Source organism: Chionomys nivalis, chromosome 1 (assembly GCF_950005125.1).
Source record: "Chionomys nivalis chromosome 1, mChiNiv1.1, whole genome shotgun sequence".
Taxonomy (NCBI): Eukaryota; Metazoa; Chordata; class Mammalia; order Rodentia; family Cricetidae; genus Chionomys; species Chionomys nivalis.
The window spans coordinates 126,157,539-126,176,042 of record NC_080086.1 but is presented as its reverse complement, the minus strand read 5'-3'; the positions used below and the strand labels follow the sequence as shown (position 1 = coordinate 126,176,042).

General features: G+C 45.8%; 1 protein-coding gene across 1 annotated transcript in view; it reads left to right on the top strand.

The window, feature by feature from the left end:
- Galm (galactose mutarotase) overlaps positions 1 to 18,504 on the top strand; it is a 62,304-nt gene that overhangs the window by 4,559 nt on the left and 39,241 nt on the right. Inside the window, exons 2-4 of the mRNA XM_057775737.1 lie at positions 4,796 to 4,950; positions 12,126 to 12,332; positions 17,916 to 17,997. Of these exons, the coding sequence (XP_057631720.1) occupies positions 4,796 to 4,950; positions 12,126 to 12,332; positions 17,916 to 17,997 (444 nt within the window). The remainder of the gene's footprint in view (positions 1 to 4,795; positions 4,951 to 12,125; positions 12,333 to 17,915; positions 17,998 to 18,504) is intronic.

The following is an 18,504-nucleotide window of genomic DNA, read 5'->3' as shown; positions in this document are numbered from 1 at the left end:
TCATTGTCATCAAGGTTAGTTTGGGATACCTGAGACCCTGTTTCAAGACAGGAACAGCAGAAACCTAGGTTCTGATAGGGAGTGGAGACAAAAGAGTCCTGGTTAAAGACAGACACTGCAAATGCCAAAAGCTGCCCTTGTTGGAACATTGAGAACTCCTGATTTAAATCAATGCTTTGTTAAAGCTGTGTGATCTTTGGCAAGTTGTTTAACATCTCCAGACCTGTAGTGTATGTCTCTGCCCATGTCCGACCATGTGAGCAAAGTCTCTAACTAGAGAACTGTTAGTCATTGTCATCGCTTGTCCTTCTTTTGTCCCTAAGTAGCTTCTTTCACTCTGCTAGACTTTTTATTTATTTAATTTTTGTTATCCTGATAATGTGTTGTGGAGATATCTGTCATCTTTTTTATTATTTTTTTTTAATCTCTATTTCGAGACAGGGTTTCTCTGTAACAGCACTAGCTGTACTGGACCTCCCATGTAGACCAGGCTGGCCTCGAACTCACAGATCTGCCTCCCTCTGCCCCCCCTCCCCCAGTGCTGAGATTAAAGGCGTGCGCCGCCACCACCACCTGGCATTATGTGGCATAATTAAAGTGACTGTCAATTCAAGTTGTTTTCTTACAGCCTAAAGACAGGAGTTCAGTAGGGGGAGCTTCTGACGGGAAGTAGGGAGTAATTTTCCTCCTGACTGGCAAAGTCACAGGCTGTCTGATCGGGTAGCGTGGGAGTAGAAAGGCTGTGTTCCACCATTATAACTGGAGGTTTCTCATTATAACTGGAAGTTTCTCATTATAACTGGAGGTTTCTCATTATAACTGGAGTTTTCTCATTATAACTGGAGGTTTCTCATTATAACTGGAGGTTTCTTGTCCCACCTGGTCCCACAGCCGCTTTTAAAACAAGCACTCAGAGGCTTAATAATAATTACATACTGTTTGGCCTATTAGCTCAGGCTTATTATGAACTAACTCTTACAACTTAAATTAACCCATTTCTATTAGTTTATATCTCCAGTGGCTGCTTGTATCTCTCTCGACTCCACCTTCTTTCTCCCTGTATTCAGTTTGGCTTTTCCATCTGGCTGTATTCTGCCCTGTCATAGGCCAAAGCAGTTTCTTTGTTAACCAATAGTAATAAAACATATTCACAGCATACAGAAGGGTGTCCCACACCACACCATTAAGTATTTAGTAATTTATTCTGACTCCAGAACCAGGACAAACTTGCAACTTGGCAGTTGGGTTCCCTAAGCATTCATAGCTAGACCACAGAACTTTGACCTCTTGATGATAAACAATATTTTCTGCAATTCAAACCCCTTTCAGTCATGCCCTCTTCAGGATCTGAGCTTATCATTTTTCATGGTCCTAATTTGATGGGAAGGCTTCATGGCACTTGATCTGTTTGTTCTATAAAAGGTTTCCCAGAGACAACCAGGAAGAATGTTTTCTTGGTCCTTATGCTTTAGTCCTTAGAAACTACAGATTCATCCAAACTAAGGAACTGGTAAGTGTGTCTCTCTCCAGGGCCCCAGCCACTGTTGTCAGAAGAGGCCCCAGGGAAGGGATTCTTAGCAGGGCCTTGCTGTCTCACACCGGCTCTAACACCTGGCACAGCGTGGAGTGGGGCTCCATGTGCGTATGTTAGGTTTCTCTGAAAAACAGATACAGCCAAACAGTTTCAGACTAAGAAAAGGTTTGGGTTTATTGTTCTTATTTCTTCTTCTTCTTCTGCTGCTGCTGCTGTTTCTTCTTCACCACTTTCTCTCCTCCTCTTCTTCTTCCTCCTTCTCCTCCTCCTCCTCCTTCTTCTTCAAATATATTTATTTATTTATGGTGGGGGAGCATGGTGGAGGTCAGAGAACAACTTTCGGGGCCCAGTTCTCCCCTTGCACCATGTGGGACCTGGGGATTAAACTCAGGTGGTTAGGCCTGGTAGCAAGCCTCTTGGTCCACTGAACCATCTTGTCAGCCACACCAGTGCTCTTGATGTTTCTTCCTTTCTGAGCATCTCTTTCTTTTCTTTCTTTTTTTTTTTTGAAAGATTTATTTATTTATTATGTATATAACATTCTGTCTCCATGTATGCCTGCAAGCCCAAAGAGGGCACCAGATCTCATTATAGATGGCTTTGAGCCACCTTGTGGTTGCTGGGAAATGAACTTAGGACTTTTGGAAGAGCAGTCAGTGCTCTTAACCTCTGAGCCATCTCTCCAGCCCCCTTCTCCTCCTCCTTTTTGTTTTTGTTTTTGTTTTTGTTTTTGTTTTTCAAGACAGGGTTTCTTTGTAGTTTCAGAGCCTATCCTGGAACTAGCTCTTGTAGACCAGGCTGGCCTTGAACTCAGAGATCCACCTGCCTCTGCCTCCTGAGTGCTGGGATTAAAGGCATGTGCCATCACCACCCAGCCTCCTTCTTTCTTCTTCCCCTCCTCCTTTTTTTCTTTTGAGATAGATCAAAAATTGTTTTTCTTTATGTTTTTTAGACTAACTGGTATTCAGAAAATGATAGCCCAAAGTGAAACCTTTAGATGCAGCGTCTGGCCAGTTCCTGTTCTCCTGTTGTTCCTTCATCATCCTCCGCCAAAACTTGCGTCAGACCAGACTTCTTTTTTAGGAACCAAAAGCCTCTTCCCCAAAGCCAGCCACAGTACATAGAAAAAAAAAAAGTTATTCTTTCTCCCATCTTTCTAAGTTGGCTGACCCTTCTTGACTGACTATAGAGAAAAGATCTTACCCAAACCTAAGAGAAGGGAGTTCTGCCCAAAGAGGCCAGCCAGAATCTAACAGACAGGCCCTGATGGATTTCCTCTTCAGTTCCTTGCTATTGCATTATATCCATTTTACCAAGCTGTATTTTTACATAGATGTCCACCTTTTATGAGACCTAAGCACAAAAACGGATAGCTCACCTTAGGTCTTTGAGTCTTAGATCTGAAGGCTCCTGTGTCACAGAGTATGACCATTACATTTGGTGTGTTTGTCTCTTGTTGACTCACCCATCTTTTTTTTTTTTTTTTTGGTTTTTTGAGACAGGGTTTCTCTGTGGTTTTGGAGCCTGTCCTGGAACTAGCTCTTGTAGACCAGGCTGGTCTCAAACTCACAGAGATCCGCCTGCCTCTGCCTCCCAAGTGCTGGGATTAAAGGCATGCGCCACCACCGCCCGGCTCGGGGATTGCATTTGTACTAAAGGTGTTTAGACTTTTCTAGTTGTTGCCTAGCAATTATTCATGTAATATTTACAAGTTTAAGTATTATATGTAATTTGTGAGTTAAAGTATGTGGGAGAGGAGCTGGACAGATGGCTCAGCAGTTAAGAGCACTGGCTGCTCTTCCAGAGGACCTGGGTTCAATTCCCAGCACCCCTCCAAAAAATGTATTCGGGAGAATATGCATAGATTTTTATGCAAATGCCTCACTGTTCTCGATGAGGATGTGAACATTTGTGGATTCTGATGTCTCACGAGGGTGTGTCCTGAGTGGAGCGGCCTCCGCTGGGATACTGAGGGAGAACTGGTCAGCGATGTTATGCTTAAGGGCATGGATTCAGTAGGGAGGCTGTGGTGACCCATACAATAATTCCAGCAATTGGGAGGTAGAAAAAGAAGAATCACAAGGCCCAATTAGTCTGTATCACATGATCCTGCCTGAAAAAGAGAGAAATAGAAACACAAACTCTGGAACCAGACTTTCAAGATCAAGTCTGGGTTTATCGCTCAATGTTGTTTGGGGGCTAATCCTTTAACTTCTCTGTAAAATGGGGTTAGTAAGAGTATCTCTGTTTGCGCAAAGTTCTAAGGATGACTGGAGTGAAACACAGAGCACCCAGCAAGTGTCCAGGACTTAGAAATTGCTCGGTGACTGTTAACAGAATCTTTGGGATGGAACTCAGAAGCATCATGAGTTAGCAAGGAAGGAAACAGGACAGTGAGCTTGCAAAATGGTTAATGTTTAGCTCGTGCCGGGCCAGGTGAGCAGCGGGAACCTGGAACTGGCCTAATCAGCTCAGGGTCTGTACCCCGACAGTCTTCTACAGCTGTGGAAAAAGAATTTACAAGATTGAATCCCATCTCCGTTGGTCAGAAGTGGTGGTGGTACAGCGCCTTAGGAAAGGAGACCAGTATTCCTCATGTTAAAGCAAAAAACTGTCAGCAAAAAATCCATAATATTTTCTGTTGTAAACCAAGAACAGAGGAACATAAAGAAGTGGGAAATGCTATAATATGCTTATGTTCAAAGTCATAATTGCAACAATGCAACTTTGCTTTTTATAGTACTTGCCCCAAAGTAAATAATATTTTATCTCATCAGGATACCTTATAGCTATCAAGAGAAATATGGTAGATAGCTATGTTAGGGATGGGCAGATCTCAAAGCTTAGGATAAGCAGTTGGTGGTGCGTATACCTTTAATCCCAGCATCCAGGACTCTGAGTTTGAGATTAGCCAGGGCTACACAGAGAAACCCTGTCTCAAAAAAAAAAAAAAAAAAAATCAAAACCCTCTTTTTTTTTTTTTAAATCACTTTGAATTCATTTGTATAAAATCTTCTTCTGTTTGCTAATTGTGTGGTATTCTTGAAGTAAAAAAAAATGTGTATGTAGCCAGGCGGTGGTGGCGTACGCCTTTAATCCCAGCACTTGGGAGGCAGAGGCAGGCAGATCTCTGTAAATTTGAGGCCAGCCTGGTCTACAAGAGCTAGTTCCAGGGCAGCTATGGCTGTTTACAAAGAAACCCAATCTCAAAAACCAAACCAAAACAAAAATGATGGTTTTATGCCCTGTCTGTCTGTACAGGTTACCTGCAGAAGCAGCCCTACTTTGGAGCAGTGGTTGGGAGGGTAGCCAACCGAATTGCCAAAGGAAGATTCATGGTGGATGGGAAGGAGTACCACCTGCCCATCAACAGAGAGCCCAACAGTCTCCATGGAGGCTTCAGAGGGTTTGACAAGGTGAGTTGAGCATGTGACAGGGCCCCCTCGTGGCACACTTCAAAGTCCCCGCAAGCCTGTATTTGACAGACATAATCCCAGGCTCTGGAACACCCATGTGGTGGAGGAATCCAGGAAGAGGTTGTGGGTTCCAGCCTTTGACAGCCTTGGACAAAAGACGGAGCGTGGCTTACACAGCGTTAGCCTCAGGGAGCTGGGTTTCAGAAACGCGGGTTAATGATTATTCCTATGACTTACTGCACTGGCATTTGCACCTATTTTCTCTAGTACTGTAAAAACTATGTACGATTACCAAATGTGACCGCTGAGGCCCCCAAAAGCTACACATCTCCTAGTAGGATACCCAGGCCTGCCTTTCTCAATCAGCACTCCCAAATCCCTGGGAAACACGGTCAGGAAGGCAAGTGGATCAAGCAGCTTTCCGGTGATGGACAAATCCCTGCCTTGTGCTTCCCAGCCCCTCTGTGACTCAGCTCAGTGACTCTGACTGTTCTGGGCTGCGAGGGAGAAAGCCTCCGAGGTAACTTTCCTTTGGGTCATGCAGCTTCGGTTACTTCCTAGACGCTAGCGGGGAGAAGATGAGAACGTGGGTGGCGGTTCAAAGCCGCCGTTTCTTCTCTGCTGAAGGAAGTTGGTTGCCCTCTGTTTCCCCCGCTTCTGTCAGCAGCTTCCTGTCCTAGAACCAGACTACCTTGTTGGTTCCCTTTCCTTGGCGAGGTGCTGCTCACACTGGGAAGAGCAGACCGTAGAGGGAAGTGTCAGTTCCACCGCTGTTAGGGCTGAGGATTTCCAGAAGATGCCAGGTCTGTGAGCAAACCTCAACCCAGAGGAAGCTGGACCCAGCCTTGGCTGGGACAGGGATCTTCAGAGGGGCCTCAAAACAGCAACTTGTTCTAGCTTGTTCCTCTTTCTATTCCTCTATATTTTCTGTGTTATTCATTGACACAAACACATATTCCCTTTACAAACACAAATAGTAAGTGTATATCTGTCTGCCTCCCTACATTTTCTTTTCTTTTCTTTTCTTTTTTTCCTGACAGGATCTCACGTATCCCATGCTGGCCCTGAACTGGCTGTGTGGCTGAGAATAATCTTGAATTTATGATCTTCCTTTCTCTAGTTCCCATTTCTGGGATTGCTAATTTGTTTGTTTTTTAAAGATTTATTATCTATTTGTGTGTGTGTGTGAGTGTGCATGTGTGTGTGTGCATGTGCATGTGTGTGTGAACGTGCGTGTGTGCAAGTGCCTAAAGGAGGCCCGAGAGGGTGTTGGGTTCCTGGAGTTACAGTTGCTGGCAGTTGTGAGCTGCAAGATGCGGGACCTAGGGAACAAACTTGGATACGGTGCAAGAGTGCCCAACACTCTTAGCTGCTGAGCTGTCTCTGCAACCCAGGAATCGCCAGTTTTATCTGGTGATGGGGACTGAACCCAGAGCCTCATGCAGACCAGGTAGTCACTCTGCCAGCTGAAATACATCCCCTTAACCCTGCCTCTGAATATTTATATTGGTACAACTGTGTATACCAACTAGGTAGTTTGTTAAGAGAGGTCTAAATTAGCTCACGTTCCTAGCAACTGGGAGTTCAAGAGCATGGCACCAGCCTTTGGCTTTGTCTCAGATGCCAGCTCTTTCTCCCTTTGCTTCGTGCTGACATGGAGGAGGTCTTTTAGAATAATCGTGACAGCTCAGGTCTTTCTTCCTCTTATTATAAAGCCACTGAAACCAGCATGGGGGGGGGGACTGTGCTCGCTATCATGGCGTCATCTCGTCCTAACCACCCATCAGGTGCTCTACCTCAAACACCAAGTTTCCAACAGACAAAACTTCCGAGCGACACACTCCAATGACAGCAATGTCCTTTAGTGGAGGGAGTCCCTTCTGTGCACCAGGGAACCTAACAGGATTAGATTCTTGAGGTTCCAAGGACGACCCGCCCCTTCCAGAACTGGTATAGGATCCTGCAGTGCAGCAGGTAGATGAGCAGTGGGCCGGAAGTGAACAGGTGCATAGCAATGGGGGTGGTGGGATTTGAACTGCCCTCGAGGAGCAGATAGCATCCCTCCATCTGTGGATGTCTAGAGAATGATTGTGAAGGAAGACAAGGCTTTTTTGGAGCCACTGAAGTTTGGGGCCGGAAGTTTTAAAACAGTAACATGAGCAGCATTGTTGAACTTGATGCTTTATTCTTTATTTGATCTCAACAGTAAATGAATAATTTAGTTTGGAAATAATGTGCTTTTTCTATTTATATCTCACTTTTCTTTTAATGAATGTTGCGTCCTGACAGGACTAGAAATAGTACTAGAAATACTAAGGATGTGAGATTTCTGGGAATGTGGAAAATCAGGGTCAGGAAGCCCTTTCCCTGGATAGGAATCGCACTTAGCTGAGGATAATAAAAATATTTCCATTGTGCACTTTCTCTAAAGGTCAAAAATCTAGGCGGCCAGGCAAAAACATTCTATTTCAAACATTTCATTCCTAAAACTTTCCATATGGGGATTTTTTTTTTCTTAAAGTTTTTTTTTTTTTTTTTTTTTTTTTTGGTTTTTCGAGACAGGGTTTCTCAGTAGCTATGGAGCCTGTCCTGGAACTCACTCTGTAGCCCAGGCTGGCCTCAAACTCACATAGATCTGCCTGCCTCTGCCTCCCAAGTGCTGGGACCAAAGGCGTGTGCCACCCACCACCACCCGACTTTATTTTTTTCTTTTTTGTATACAGTTTTCTGTCTGTATGTATGCCTGCAGGCCAGAAGAGGGCACCAGATCTCATTAAAGATGGTTGTGAACCTCCGTGTGCTTGCTGGGAATTGAACTCAGGACCTCTGGAGGAGCAGTCAGCACTCTTAACCTCTGAGCCCTCTCTCCGGCCCTTTTTTTTTTCTTTTCTTTTTTTTTTTTAAATATTTATTTATTTATTTATTTATTTATTTATTATGTATACAACATTCTGTCTGTATGCCTGCAGGCCAGAAGAGGGCACCAGACCCCATTACAGATGGTTGTAAGCCACCATGTGGTTGCTGGGAATTGAACTCAGGACCTTTGGAAGAGCAGGCAATGCTCTTAACCTCTGAGCCATCTCTCTAGCCCTCCGGCCCTTTTTCTTAAACTTACACATGTATAGGCTTCCTTAATTTTTTTAAAAATTTCATTTGCTTTGTGTGCTTATGTGTGTATGTGTCTTTGTGTGTGTCTGTCTGTGCTCATGCATGCTTGACTGTGTATGTGTGTGTGTGTGCATGCGTGCTGTGCATGTGGAGGTCATAGGACAACTTTTAGAAATCCATTCTCACTGGGCAGTGGTGGCCACGACTTTGATTCCAGCTCTCGGGAGGCAGAGACAGGCAGATCTCTGTGAGTTCGAGGCCAGCCTGATCTACAAGAGCTAGTTCCAGGACAGGCTCCAAAAAGCTACAGAGAAACCCTGTCTCGAAAAACAAAAAACAAAAACAAACAAACAAAAAATCCATTCTTCCCTTACACTGTGGGTTCTAGGAGTGGAGCTCAGGTTGTCAGGCTTGCATGCAAATGCTGTTGCCCTCAGCGCCATCTTGCCATGCAAATGCTGTTGCCCACAGATCTGTCTTATCCTCCCTAGGAGTCCTTGTTGTTTTGCTTTATGCCTGTGCCCTGAATGCCTGGAAAGGGGCATCAGGTCCTCTGGGACTTGAATTATGGATGGTTGTGAGCCATAATGTGGGTGCTGGGAATTAACTTGGGTTCTCTACAGGAGCTACAAGTGCTCTTAACTATGGAGCCAACTCTCCAGCCCTAGGCCTTCTATTTAGAATACCTTGAAAGTTCGCCATTTCTGGGAGTTAGGGTGTCATCCAATCTCAGTGAATTTGTTCTCAATGTAGCTGCTTTCACCGTGGGGAATACAGAGGCCTTCACCCTTGCTGGGCTCCCCTTCCTGTCAAATGCACATTGGACAAGAGCAGACCCTGCTGGGAGCTGAACAGACAAGACCCTGGGTTATTCCTCTGGTCTACAGGTTATTAGCTTTTAACTCTATTCGGAATGACAGGTTTCATTTAACTATTCTGTGAAAAATGGAGATTTGGCCAGTTATGCATGCCAGTAGGAAATGATGAAGAGGGAGAGGCAGGAGATCACAGGTTCGAGGCCACTCTAAACCCAAACCTACTACACCGTTCCTTCAAAGAAAGGATGGTCGGGCTGCTGAGGTGGCTCAGTGGTTCAGAGCGCTTGCTGCAGCTGGCGGGGCATAGTGATGCTCACCGTTAATCCCAGCACTCGGGAGGCAGAGGCAGGAGATCTCTGTGTGTTTGAGGCCAGCCTGAGTTCCAAGACAGCCAGGACTGCATAGAGAGACCACCGCCCAGCTCACACTGAAATTCTTTACTCCAGTCCTTTATGAGCCACCCAAACTCCATCGGAATGAGACTCTGGCCAGTTCATTCTGATATTTGTAGGACAAGGGAGCAGGCACACATTCTGGCTCCAGTTCACTGTCGCTGTCTAGGAAACCTGCAGGGAACAGTTTATCAATTTGGGGAATTTCTTTTTCTTTTTAAAAAAAACGACACATGTAACAAGCTTCCTTTTTTTCTGAACTTCAGTTCTCTGGTCGTTGGATGACAGTGCCTCCTGTAAGTCTCCTCTGAGATGGTGAGACAGCTCCTGTGAAGTAGCTAGCCAGGTGGGGCTCAAAATGGGCACTCGGCAAATGTTGGATTTCCCTCTACTAGATACATGAGCTTAGGACTCCCGGCCAAAGCTGAGAGGCTCCACTGTGAACCCAGGATTCCTGTTTCTGTTTACAAAAGCAAACTTTCAGGGAACTTCTCCATAGTTATTACTGTTCTTGGAATTGTGGTTGCTAGAATAAGAAGACCTCTTCCAGATAACTTTTTCAGTACCTCTGTTTTAGGGAAAGGTTGGTGCCCAAAGCCACACACTGAGTAAGGGGCACACTGGTACCTAAAGTGGGACCCCTGACTTGTAGATTGCAACTCTTCGAAATAGAATAAGCACGCTAGCTATTTGCTTTAAACCCTTCTCAGGGAGCATGGCCAACCTCAGAGTATTTAGAATAAATATTTATGGAGGTGTTGAGGGTGTCGCTCTGTGGGAGAGCATTTGCCTAGCATGTGTAAGGCCCTGGGTTCCAACACCAAAATAATAATAATAATAATCAACCTTAGTAGAAAAGGGTTAAGTTCTTGTTTTTGAACATAATATCTCATACAGCCTTAAGAGCTGAGAATGACATTGAACCCTTGATCCTCTTGCTTCTGCCTACCAAATGTTGAGATTATAGTCATGCATTACCATGTCAGGATTTGTGTGGGTCTAGAAATCGAACCCAGGGTTTTATGCATGCTAGGCAAGCACTCTGCCAACTGAGCTACATTCCTGGTCCCAAGATTATCTTTATTTAGTTAGTTATTTTATAAAGGAAAACATTTAATTGGGGCTGGCTTACAGTTTCAGAGGTGTGGTCCATTATCACCATGGCAGGTGTTGTGCAGGCAGACACGGTGCTGGAGAAGGAGCTGAGAGTTTTACATCTTGGTTCACAGGCAGCAGAAGCAACTCTGTGTCACACCGAGTATAGCCTGAGCAATGGAGACCTCCAAGCCCATCCCCACAGTGACACACTTCATCCAACAATGCCACAAATACTCAAACAAAGCCGAACAGCATAATGCCACTCCCTATGGTGGCCACTGCTTTCAAACTACCAAATCCACTCGCTGGGCCCCATAGACTTGTAGCCATATCATAATGCAAAAATGAATTCAGCCCGACTCGAAAGTCCCCTCCCCATAGTCTATAACAGTTTCACGCTTATTTAAAGTCTTAAGTTCAAAGTCTGTCCTGAGATTTGTGCAATCTCTTAACTCTAATCCCCTATAAAGTCAAAATTGAAAAAGAAGATAACATAAAATGGCACAGTAAATACATTACCATTCCAAAAAGGAGGAAAGGGAGAATAGTGAGGAAATACTGGACAAAGGCAAGACCAAACACTAGCTGGGCAAACTCCAAATTCTGCATCTCCATGTCTGATATCAAAATGCTCTTCAGATCTTCGATTCATTTCATCTTTGCTGACCTCAACACACTTCTGTCTCTTGAGCTGGTTCCATGTCCTGTTAGCAACTTTCCTTGGCAGGTACACCACAACCCTAGCATCATCGACATCTTGGAGAATACATTCTGGGTCACCCCTGACACTTTGCTGGCATCCGTGGCTTTCCTTATTCAAGTAGAAAGATTCCATAACTCCTTTCTTACATCCTTGACTCCAAAGCCAGAGCTGTGTGGCCAAAGCTACAAAGTTCCGCTACTTACTGGGGCTGGAACCTGGACCCTCGTCAGCTCCATCTTCACCAGCTTCCTGTTCTCCACTATTCCTTTACCTCCTAAGCTTGGCTGTCCTGAAACTGGATCTGTAGACCTCGTTGAATCAAAGTCAGAGATCCTCTATCTTTAAATATTATAAGTAGCTTTAATGTCTTCTGTTTGTCAGATTGGAACACTAAGATTAAAATACTTGTCAAACTGGGCGATGATGGCACACGCCTTTAATCCCAGCAGTCAGGAGGCAGAAGCAGGCAAGTCTCTGAGCTTGAGGTCAGCCCGGTCTACTGAGCAAGTTCCATGACAGCCAGGACTTGGGGGTGGGGGCTGTGAATCAAAAGAAGAACAAAGGATGTGAGGGCAATCTGGCTGCGACATCTGTCACCTCATTGATCGCCAGGGTTGATTCGGCTGATCTGATTAGCAAGGCGGGTGTCCCCTTCCTCCCTCACCGCTCCATGTGCGTCCTCCCGAACCGGCGCGCTCAGTTGAAGAGGACGACCTTCCCCTAATAGAGGGGTATATGAGTAGCTGTGCTCCCCTGCTAGAACCTCCAAACAAGCTATCAAAAGAAGAAAAAGAAAAACAGACACAAATACATAATATACAGTTAGGAGAAGAACATATAGGAAATGCAAGTGGATAAAGGAGAAAATGTTTTCCCCCAAAAGCCGTCTTCCTGTATAAAGCAGTGTTAGGTGGGCAAAGCTCCAGACTATTATTCAAAAGCCTTTATCTCTGCCTAACAGGCTCCCTTTCTAGACTTTGCTCTTTAAATATTGAAATGTGGCATTTCGGCGGGGACTGGAGTGACTAAGCAGCTTTAAACACTTCTTCCTAGGTCCTGTGGACCCCTCAGGTGTTGTCCAATGGTGTCCAGTTCTCTCGAGTCAGTCCAGATGGTGAGGAAGGCTACCCTGGAGAGTTGAAAGTCTGGGTGACATACACCCTGGATGGTGGGGAGCTTGCAATCAACTACAGAGCACAGGCCAGCCAGACCACACCGGTTAATCTGACCAACCATTCTTACTTCAACCTAGCAGGCCAGGTAAGTGAACTTACTTCTTTCTCTCCTGCTGTAACCAGAGTGCTGGAGGGATGACCAAGGGATATGGCTGGAGAGACTAGCCCATCATGGAGATGAGTTCACACCTTGTTGATGAAAGTGACCCTACCAGAGTATCTGGCTTTAAATAGATGCTCAGTAAACTAGAAATCACAGAAGAAGAGCAAGTGACTATGTCTTCCTGCCAAGGGAAGTAGCCATTTCCCTGTGATGCAGACAAATGACTGGTTATTTCAGGAATTCCCTTTCATCTGGTTTCATAAATGCTCGTGTGCTCCCTTGTACTTCTCTCCCTGCCCTGTCCCCACCACCACCACTCCCATCTAAGATGCCTTCCTTAAATACTGGAAGTGGGCGTGTTTGCCCCCGGCTCCTTTAAATGTGCCACAGGCAGTGTGTGCTCCAGATGTGTGGTCCTACAGCTCTCCCGGGCTGCTGCTGGTCATTCTTGCCCTGTATAATCAGTCCAGTGATGGGGCACTGGACTTGAATTTAGAAGACCTGGCTTTTCAGATTACTAAACATGTTCTCAGTTTCAAAAGAATAGCTAACCTTGTTTTATCAGCCACCTTCGAAGCACTTTGTGAAGTGATTGGTGAAAAGATTGAAACCAGCCTAATAGTAAGGACACTTGATCACGTGGGAGAAGGCAGGCGGATCTCCGTGAGTGCGGGGCCAGCCTGGTTGACAAAGCGAGTTCCAGGATAACCAGGACTATGCTGAGAAACCCTATCTCAGAAAACAAAACAAACAAACAAATAAAAGATGACATCCGAGAATTGTGTAGAATCGCTGAAAGCCCCTTCCCTGATTAGCAATCCCCTGTAAACCAAGTCACCCTCCCCCAGATAATAATTTAAACCTGTTGAAGAGGCTGTCCCGGGATTGAGTGAGGAGCCCAACTGTAGGTTCTGTCCCTATGACTTCCTCTTCACACATCTTATCTAACCACTGGAATCTCTGTGGTGTGGTCTACAAGCTGGTAGCCCTGACCAACTGGCGACATCGTCCACTTTTACCCTTTATTCGGTTTTGCTGCTGATTTTGCTGGTGGTCACTTCCTGCAATAGTAGCTAGCTGGTTCTTACAGAGACCCTAACGTTCAGAACAGTGAAGGTGATTCTTCCTCGCTTGTTCTTGTTTTGATTTCAGGAAGAGTTTCATTCTTTATTCCAGGCTGGTCTGGAACTCACAGCCATCTTCCTGCCTCAGTCTCTCCGGTGCTGGGGGTGAAGGTGTGAGCCACCACCCCCATCTTCTACATTTGGTAAACAGAATTTTCTAGTTTGGGGCCCGAGCTTCAGGGTACCAGCTTTAAGTTTCAATGTTGGGGTCCTCAGGTGAGAGTGTGGAATCATGTTTTTCAAAGAATGGAAAAGGTATGTAGGTTACAGGTGTTTTTTGCTTTTTATCTTTCTGCCCTAGTCTGTGCCTTCTGCAAAACTCAGGGAACATGGTTTTTTTGTTATTGTTGTTGTTGATTTGTTTTTATTTTTCTGAGACAGAGTTTCACTGTGTAGCCGTGGCTGTCCTGGAACTAACTCTGTAGACCAGGCTGGCCTCGAACTCACAGAGATCCGCCTGCCTCTGCCTCCCGAGTGCTGGGGTTAAAGGTGTGCCCCACGGTCTGGCTGGGAACACGTTTTTTATTGAAACTTATCTGTAGAGTTGTGAAAGCACACTGGGGAGGTTTGAGGTGGAAAGGAAGCAGTGTGGCTCTGGCTGTGCCTAGACACTTGTGCCTTCAGGGATCCATCTTCTTCCATTTATCCATTTTCCCTCTGTCTTAGTTACTTTTTATTGCTGTGATAAGACGCGTGACCAAGGCAACTTCTAGAAGAGTTTATTTGGGGGGCCGCTTTCAGAAGGTTAGTCCATGACCATCATGACTGGGAACATGGCAACAGGCAGGCGGACATGGCACTGACCCATCTTCATGAAACAGAGAGAGAACTACCTGGGAATGGCTTGGGCTTTGGAAACCTCAGAGCCCACCCCTAGTGACATGCCTCCTCCCAAACAGTTCCACCAACTGGGGACGAAGTTGAACCTATGGGGACTATGTCATTCAAACCACACCTTCCTTGGTCTTCAAACTTGTCCCCCTCATAGTAACAGAATGGCTTCTGTAGCTCGGAGTCTCATTCTCATACACTCGTCTCCAGAGATAAAACAGAATTTCTTCCTTTCCTAAGAACAATGAGGACAGGGTTCAGAAACAGCTTTGTCTCATGTTTCATCAGCCAAAAGTGTGACCCACGCTCTACCTAATCCAATCACCAGCGAGAAGATTAAAACAGAATGATTGTTTTTGGAGGCTGCAGCAGGGTTCTCTTCCCTCTACATCAGCCAGCAAGTCTGATTCCTTCCAGGGGAAAGGGCGCTAAAGGCAGAGGAGTTGCTGCAGCTTCTGAGTAGAAATGTCACCTCCTGCAAGGCAGTAGTCATGGCAACGCACAAGCAGGTCTTTACGACCTGTGCCGCTCATAACCAACTGTGCGTGAAAACAGTGTGGTTACAACAAGCAGCAGTCAAGGGAAATTATCAGAAGAAAACACTGAACTTGGAGAGGGGCCTCAAGGTCTGTGTGGGAACCAGTGTTTCGTGTCAAGTTTTCATCGGTCTGGAAAGGAAGTGCGCCTGACAGTAATCTTCCACCAACGTAACCCACTGCATTTTCCAGACCAGAAGATACGGAAAATGGAAAATACCTTTGCTTCTTCAGTGCAGAAATGCCTGGGCTGTTCAGAGCACGGGATCCCGAAACACATTGCTTCTCCTCGCCCTTCCTAATACCTCATACACATCCATGTATTTGCCATTTGGTTTTCATGTTTTATTTTCTTCCTGCCTTAGTGCTTAAAACATTTTGTTTTGTTTTGTTTGTTTTTCGAGACAGGGTTTCTCTGTGTAACAGTCCTAGCTGTCCTGGAACAAGTTCTTGTAGACCAGGCTGGCCTCAAAGGTTCACCTGCCTCTGCCTCCTGAGTGCTAGGAGTAAAGGTGTGTGCACCACCACACCGCTCCTTTTTTGTTTTAAAGAAAAAACAGCCAAGGAAATTCCTTAGCAGCCTTGTTCCTATTGTGAAGGCACTGGAAGCAAGCCACATGTTTATCTCCAGGAGGGTTGTATAAAGCCCGACAATACTAGACCAGCAGTACAATGGACCAAACCACTGGTCCCGTGACTTGGACACATCCAAGAGCATTATGTTGTGAAGTAGATGGGAGAGACTGAATGATACTGTGGGGTCATTTATGTGAAATTCCAGAACAGAAGAAATCAGTTGGTAGCCATAGAAACCAGAACAGCACTCTGGTTCTAAGTAGGTATTTATCCTTTACAGAGGAATGGCAGCAAGAAGGCAGACTCCCGGGGAAGGAGAGTGAGACCTGGTCGCAGGCTGGGCTGGGAGGGTAGGGAACCGTCATTGCCACTAGGCTTCCCTCTCTGGATGATGGTAGCAGGGTTGTGTCTTTCAAGACTCCTGTGCAGAGGGAAGGACTCTGCTGCTCTCTAGATAGCCACTGCTCCTGACCAAGGGCCACCCAGGCTTCAGTCCAACCTCCCACGCTAATACAGAGCAGAGCCTCCAGGCCGTGTAATGAGCCCATTCCTGCTGTGTTTAGACATGGACTGACGTGTCTAAACTTTGACCTCTTCTCAGAATGACTCGTTTGATCATGCAGCTTGAGTCTTTCTAACTATAAAGACCAATGTCCAAGCTGGGCGGTGGTGGCGCACGCCTTTAATCCCAGCACTAGAGAGGCAAGGGCAGGTGAATCCCTCTGAGTTCGAGGCCAGTGTGGTCTACAAAGCAAGTTCCAGGACAGCCAGGGCTACACAGAGAAACCCTGTCTTGGAAAACAAAAAAGATCAGTGTTCACCCAGCTCCTACTCCTCCCTGGAGTCTGGCTTCTGTGCAGCTTCACCAGGGTTTCTCAAAACTGGCACTGACATTTTGGGTGAGGCAATTCTCGGTGGCAGTGGGGGCTACTCTGCAGTTAGGATGTTTGGCAGTGTCCTTGACCCCTTCTGATTTAGAAGGCAGCAGCTCTACATGTCCAGACATTGCAGATGTCCCTCTGAGGGCAAAAAGCACCCCTGGCTAAGAAACTCACTTCAGTTGATTTCTGAGCAGCTGTGAGGCGGAAGCCCCCCTTCCCTCTTCCCCATTTTCTGTGGTGTGGCTTTAAGATACTGAAAATAAGAAACAGTGCTTAAATGTTTTCTTTTTTTTTTTTTTTTTCGAGACAGGGTTTCTCTGTGGTTTTGGAGCCTGTCCTGGAACTAGCTCTTGTAGACCAGGCTGGTCTCGAACTCACAGAGATCCACCTGCCTCTGCCTCCCAAGTGCTGGGATTAAAGGCGTGCGCCACCACCGCCCGGCTCTTAAATGTTTTCATATGAATAAAAATGACTTCCAATCTGCAAGCAGCATATCCCCTAACTAACCTGTACTTCATAAGGGCCCTGGGAAAAGTGTATCCCTGCTTTCTCCTAAAACAAATAATTTTCCAGAAGACTTTGCAACTTCCCTGGGGACACCGAGCGAGAGGCAGAACTGAGTGAACCCTGGGACTTCTGACCTCTGCCTGGGCTTCCTAGACCATCCTTTGTCTCTCCCCCAGACAACTTATTCTCAGAAGCAGGGGCTGTGGTTCTGACTTCTGTTGCGTGACAGGGAATATGTCCTGTGGGTAGGAGCTAAGCCAGAGAAGAGTGACAGGTGACCTTCTCTGGCAAACCTGAAAGTGGTCCCTGGCTATCCAAGACTTGGGTGTTATAGGTCAGCCCCACCCCCTTCTTTTTATCTTATATGTCAGAGAGTTGCATGCTAGGGCCATTTTTTTTTTGGAAATTGTATTTATGCATGCACATATACACACATGCTTACTGTGAATTATTTACGGAGGTCCAAGGACAACTTATAGGAGTTGATTATCTTCTCTACCCTGTGGGGACAGGGCTGGCAACAAGTGCCTTTATACATTGAGCCACCTTGCCCACCCTGCAATCACATCTGATAGTTTCTTCCAAACTTCCAGTGACTATATGGTGGCTTCTTCTACCTACCCTTAAGTGATCTTATTAGTCATGATCATCAGTTAACTGTCAATGCTGGTAGACATTTTAATAATTTATTTGTATTTTATGTTCATTGGTGTTTTGCCCACATAGCTATCTGTGTGAGTGTGTCAGATCCCCTGGAACAGGAGTTACAGACAGCCATGAGCTGCCAGTGGGTGCTGGGACTTGAACCTGGGTCCGTCCTTTGGAAGAGTCAGTGCTCTTAACCACTGAGTCATCTCTCTAGCCCCACTTGTAGACATTTTTGCAGACATTAAAAAGTGAATACCTAAAATAAAACCCTGTAGCCAGATACGGTATCTAACACTTTTAATCCCAGCACTCGGGAGGCAGAGGCAGGTGGATCTCTGTGAGTTCGAGGTCAGCCTGGTCTACATAGCAAGTTCCCGGACTACACAGACACACCCTGTCTCAACCCCCACTCTCCCCCAAAAGACCCAGGCAGTACATTTCTCTCTCTCTCCCCCTTCCCAGGGCTCCCCAGACATATATGACCACGAAGTCACCATCGCAGCAGAGGCGTATTTGCCCGTGGATGAAACGCTGATTCCTACAGGTCAGTGACTGTCAACTATGATGTCATTTAGACCACAGTTCACAACCAGAGGAAGGTCGTTACCGTGTGAACCGTTACCGTGTGAACCGTTACCGTGTGAACCGTTACCGTGTGTTACTAGGTGAGCCGCAGCAGAAGTGCTGGCAGAGTTAACTAGAGTACTGATGTCAGACTTTGTATCTGGATGTGTGCATCGTACTCATACCAGACGGCAACACTGAGGGAAGCGGGTGGAAGGGGTAGCACAGATGTCCTGCTTTTACCCACAGTTCTGTAAATCTGAAATTACCTCAAAAATTCAAAGTGAAAAAAATTATATGAGCAATGACTTCATTTTTACCCAGCACCTGTCTTATACTAGGAAAGGGTTTGTTTTAGTGTTTGGTCTCTTTAACACAGTGGGTTTGTGTTTACTGCTGCAAATTTAAAGTTTTTACAGAGTACTGGGTATGGTCCAGGCTGTCTTAGTTACCATTCTGTTGCTATGAGGAGGCACCATGACCAAGG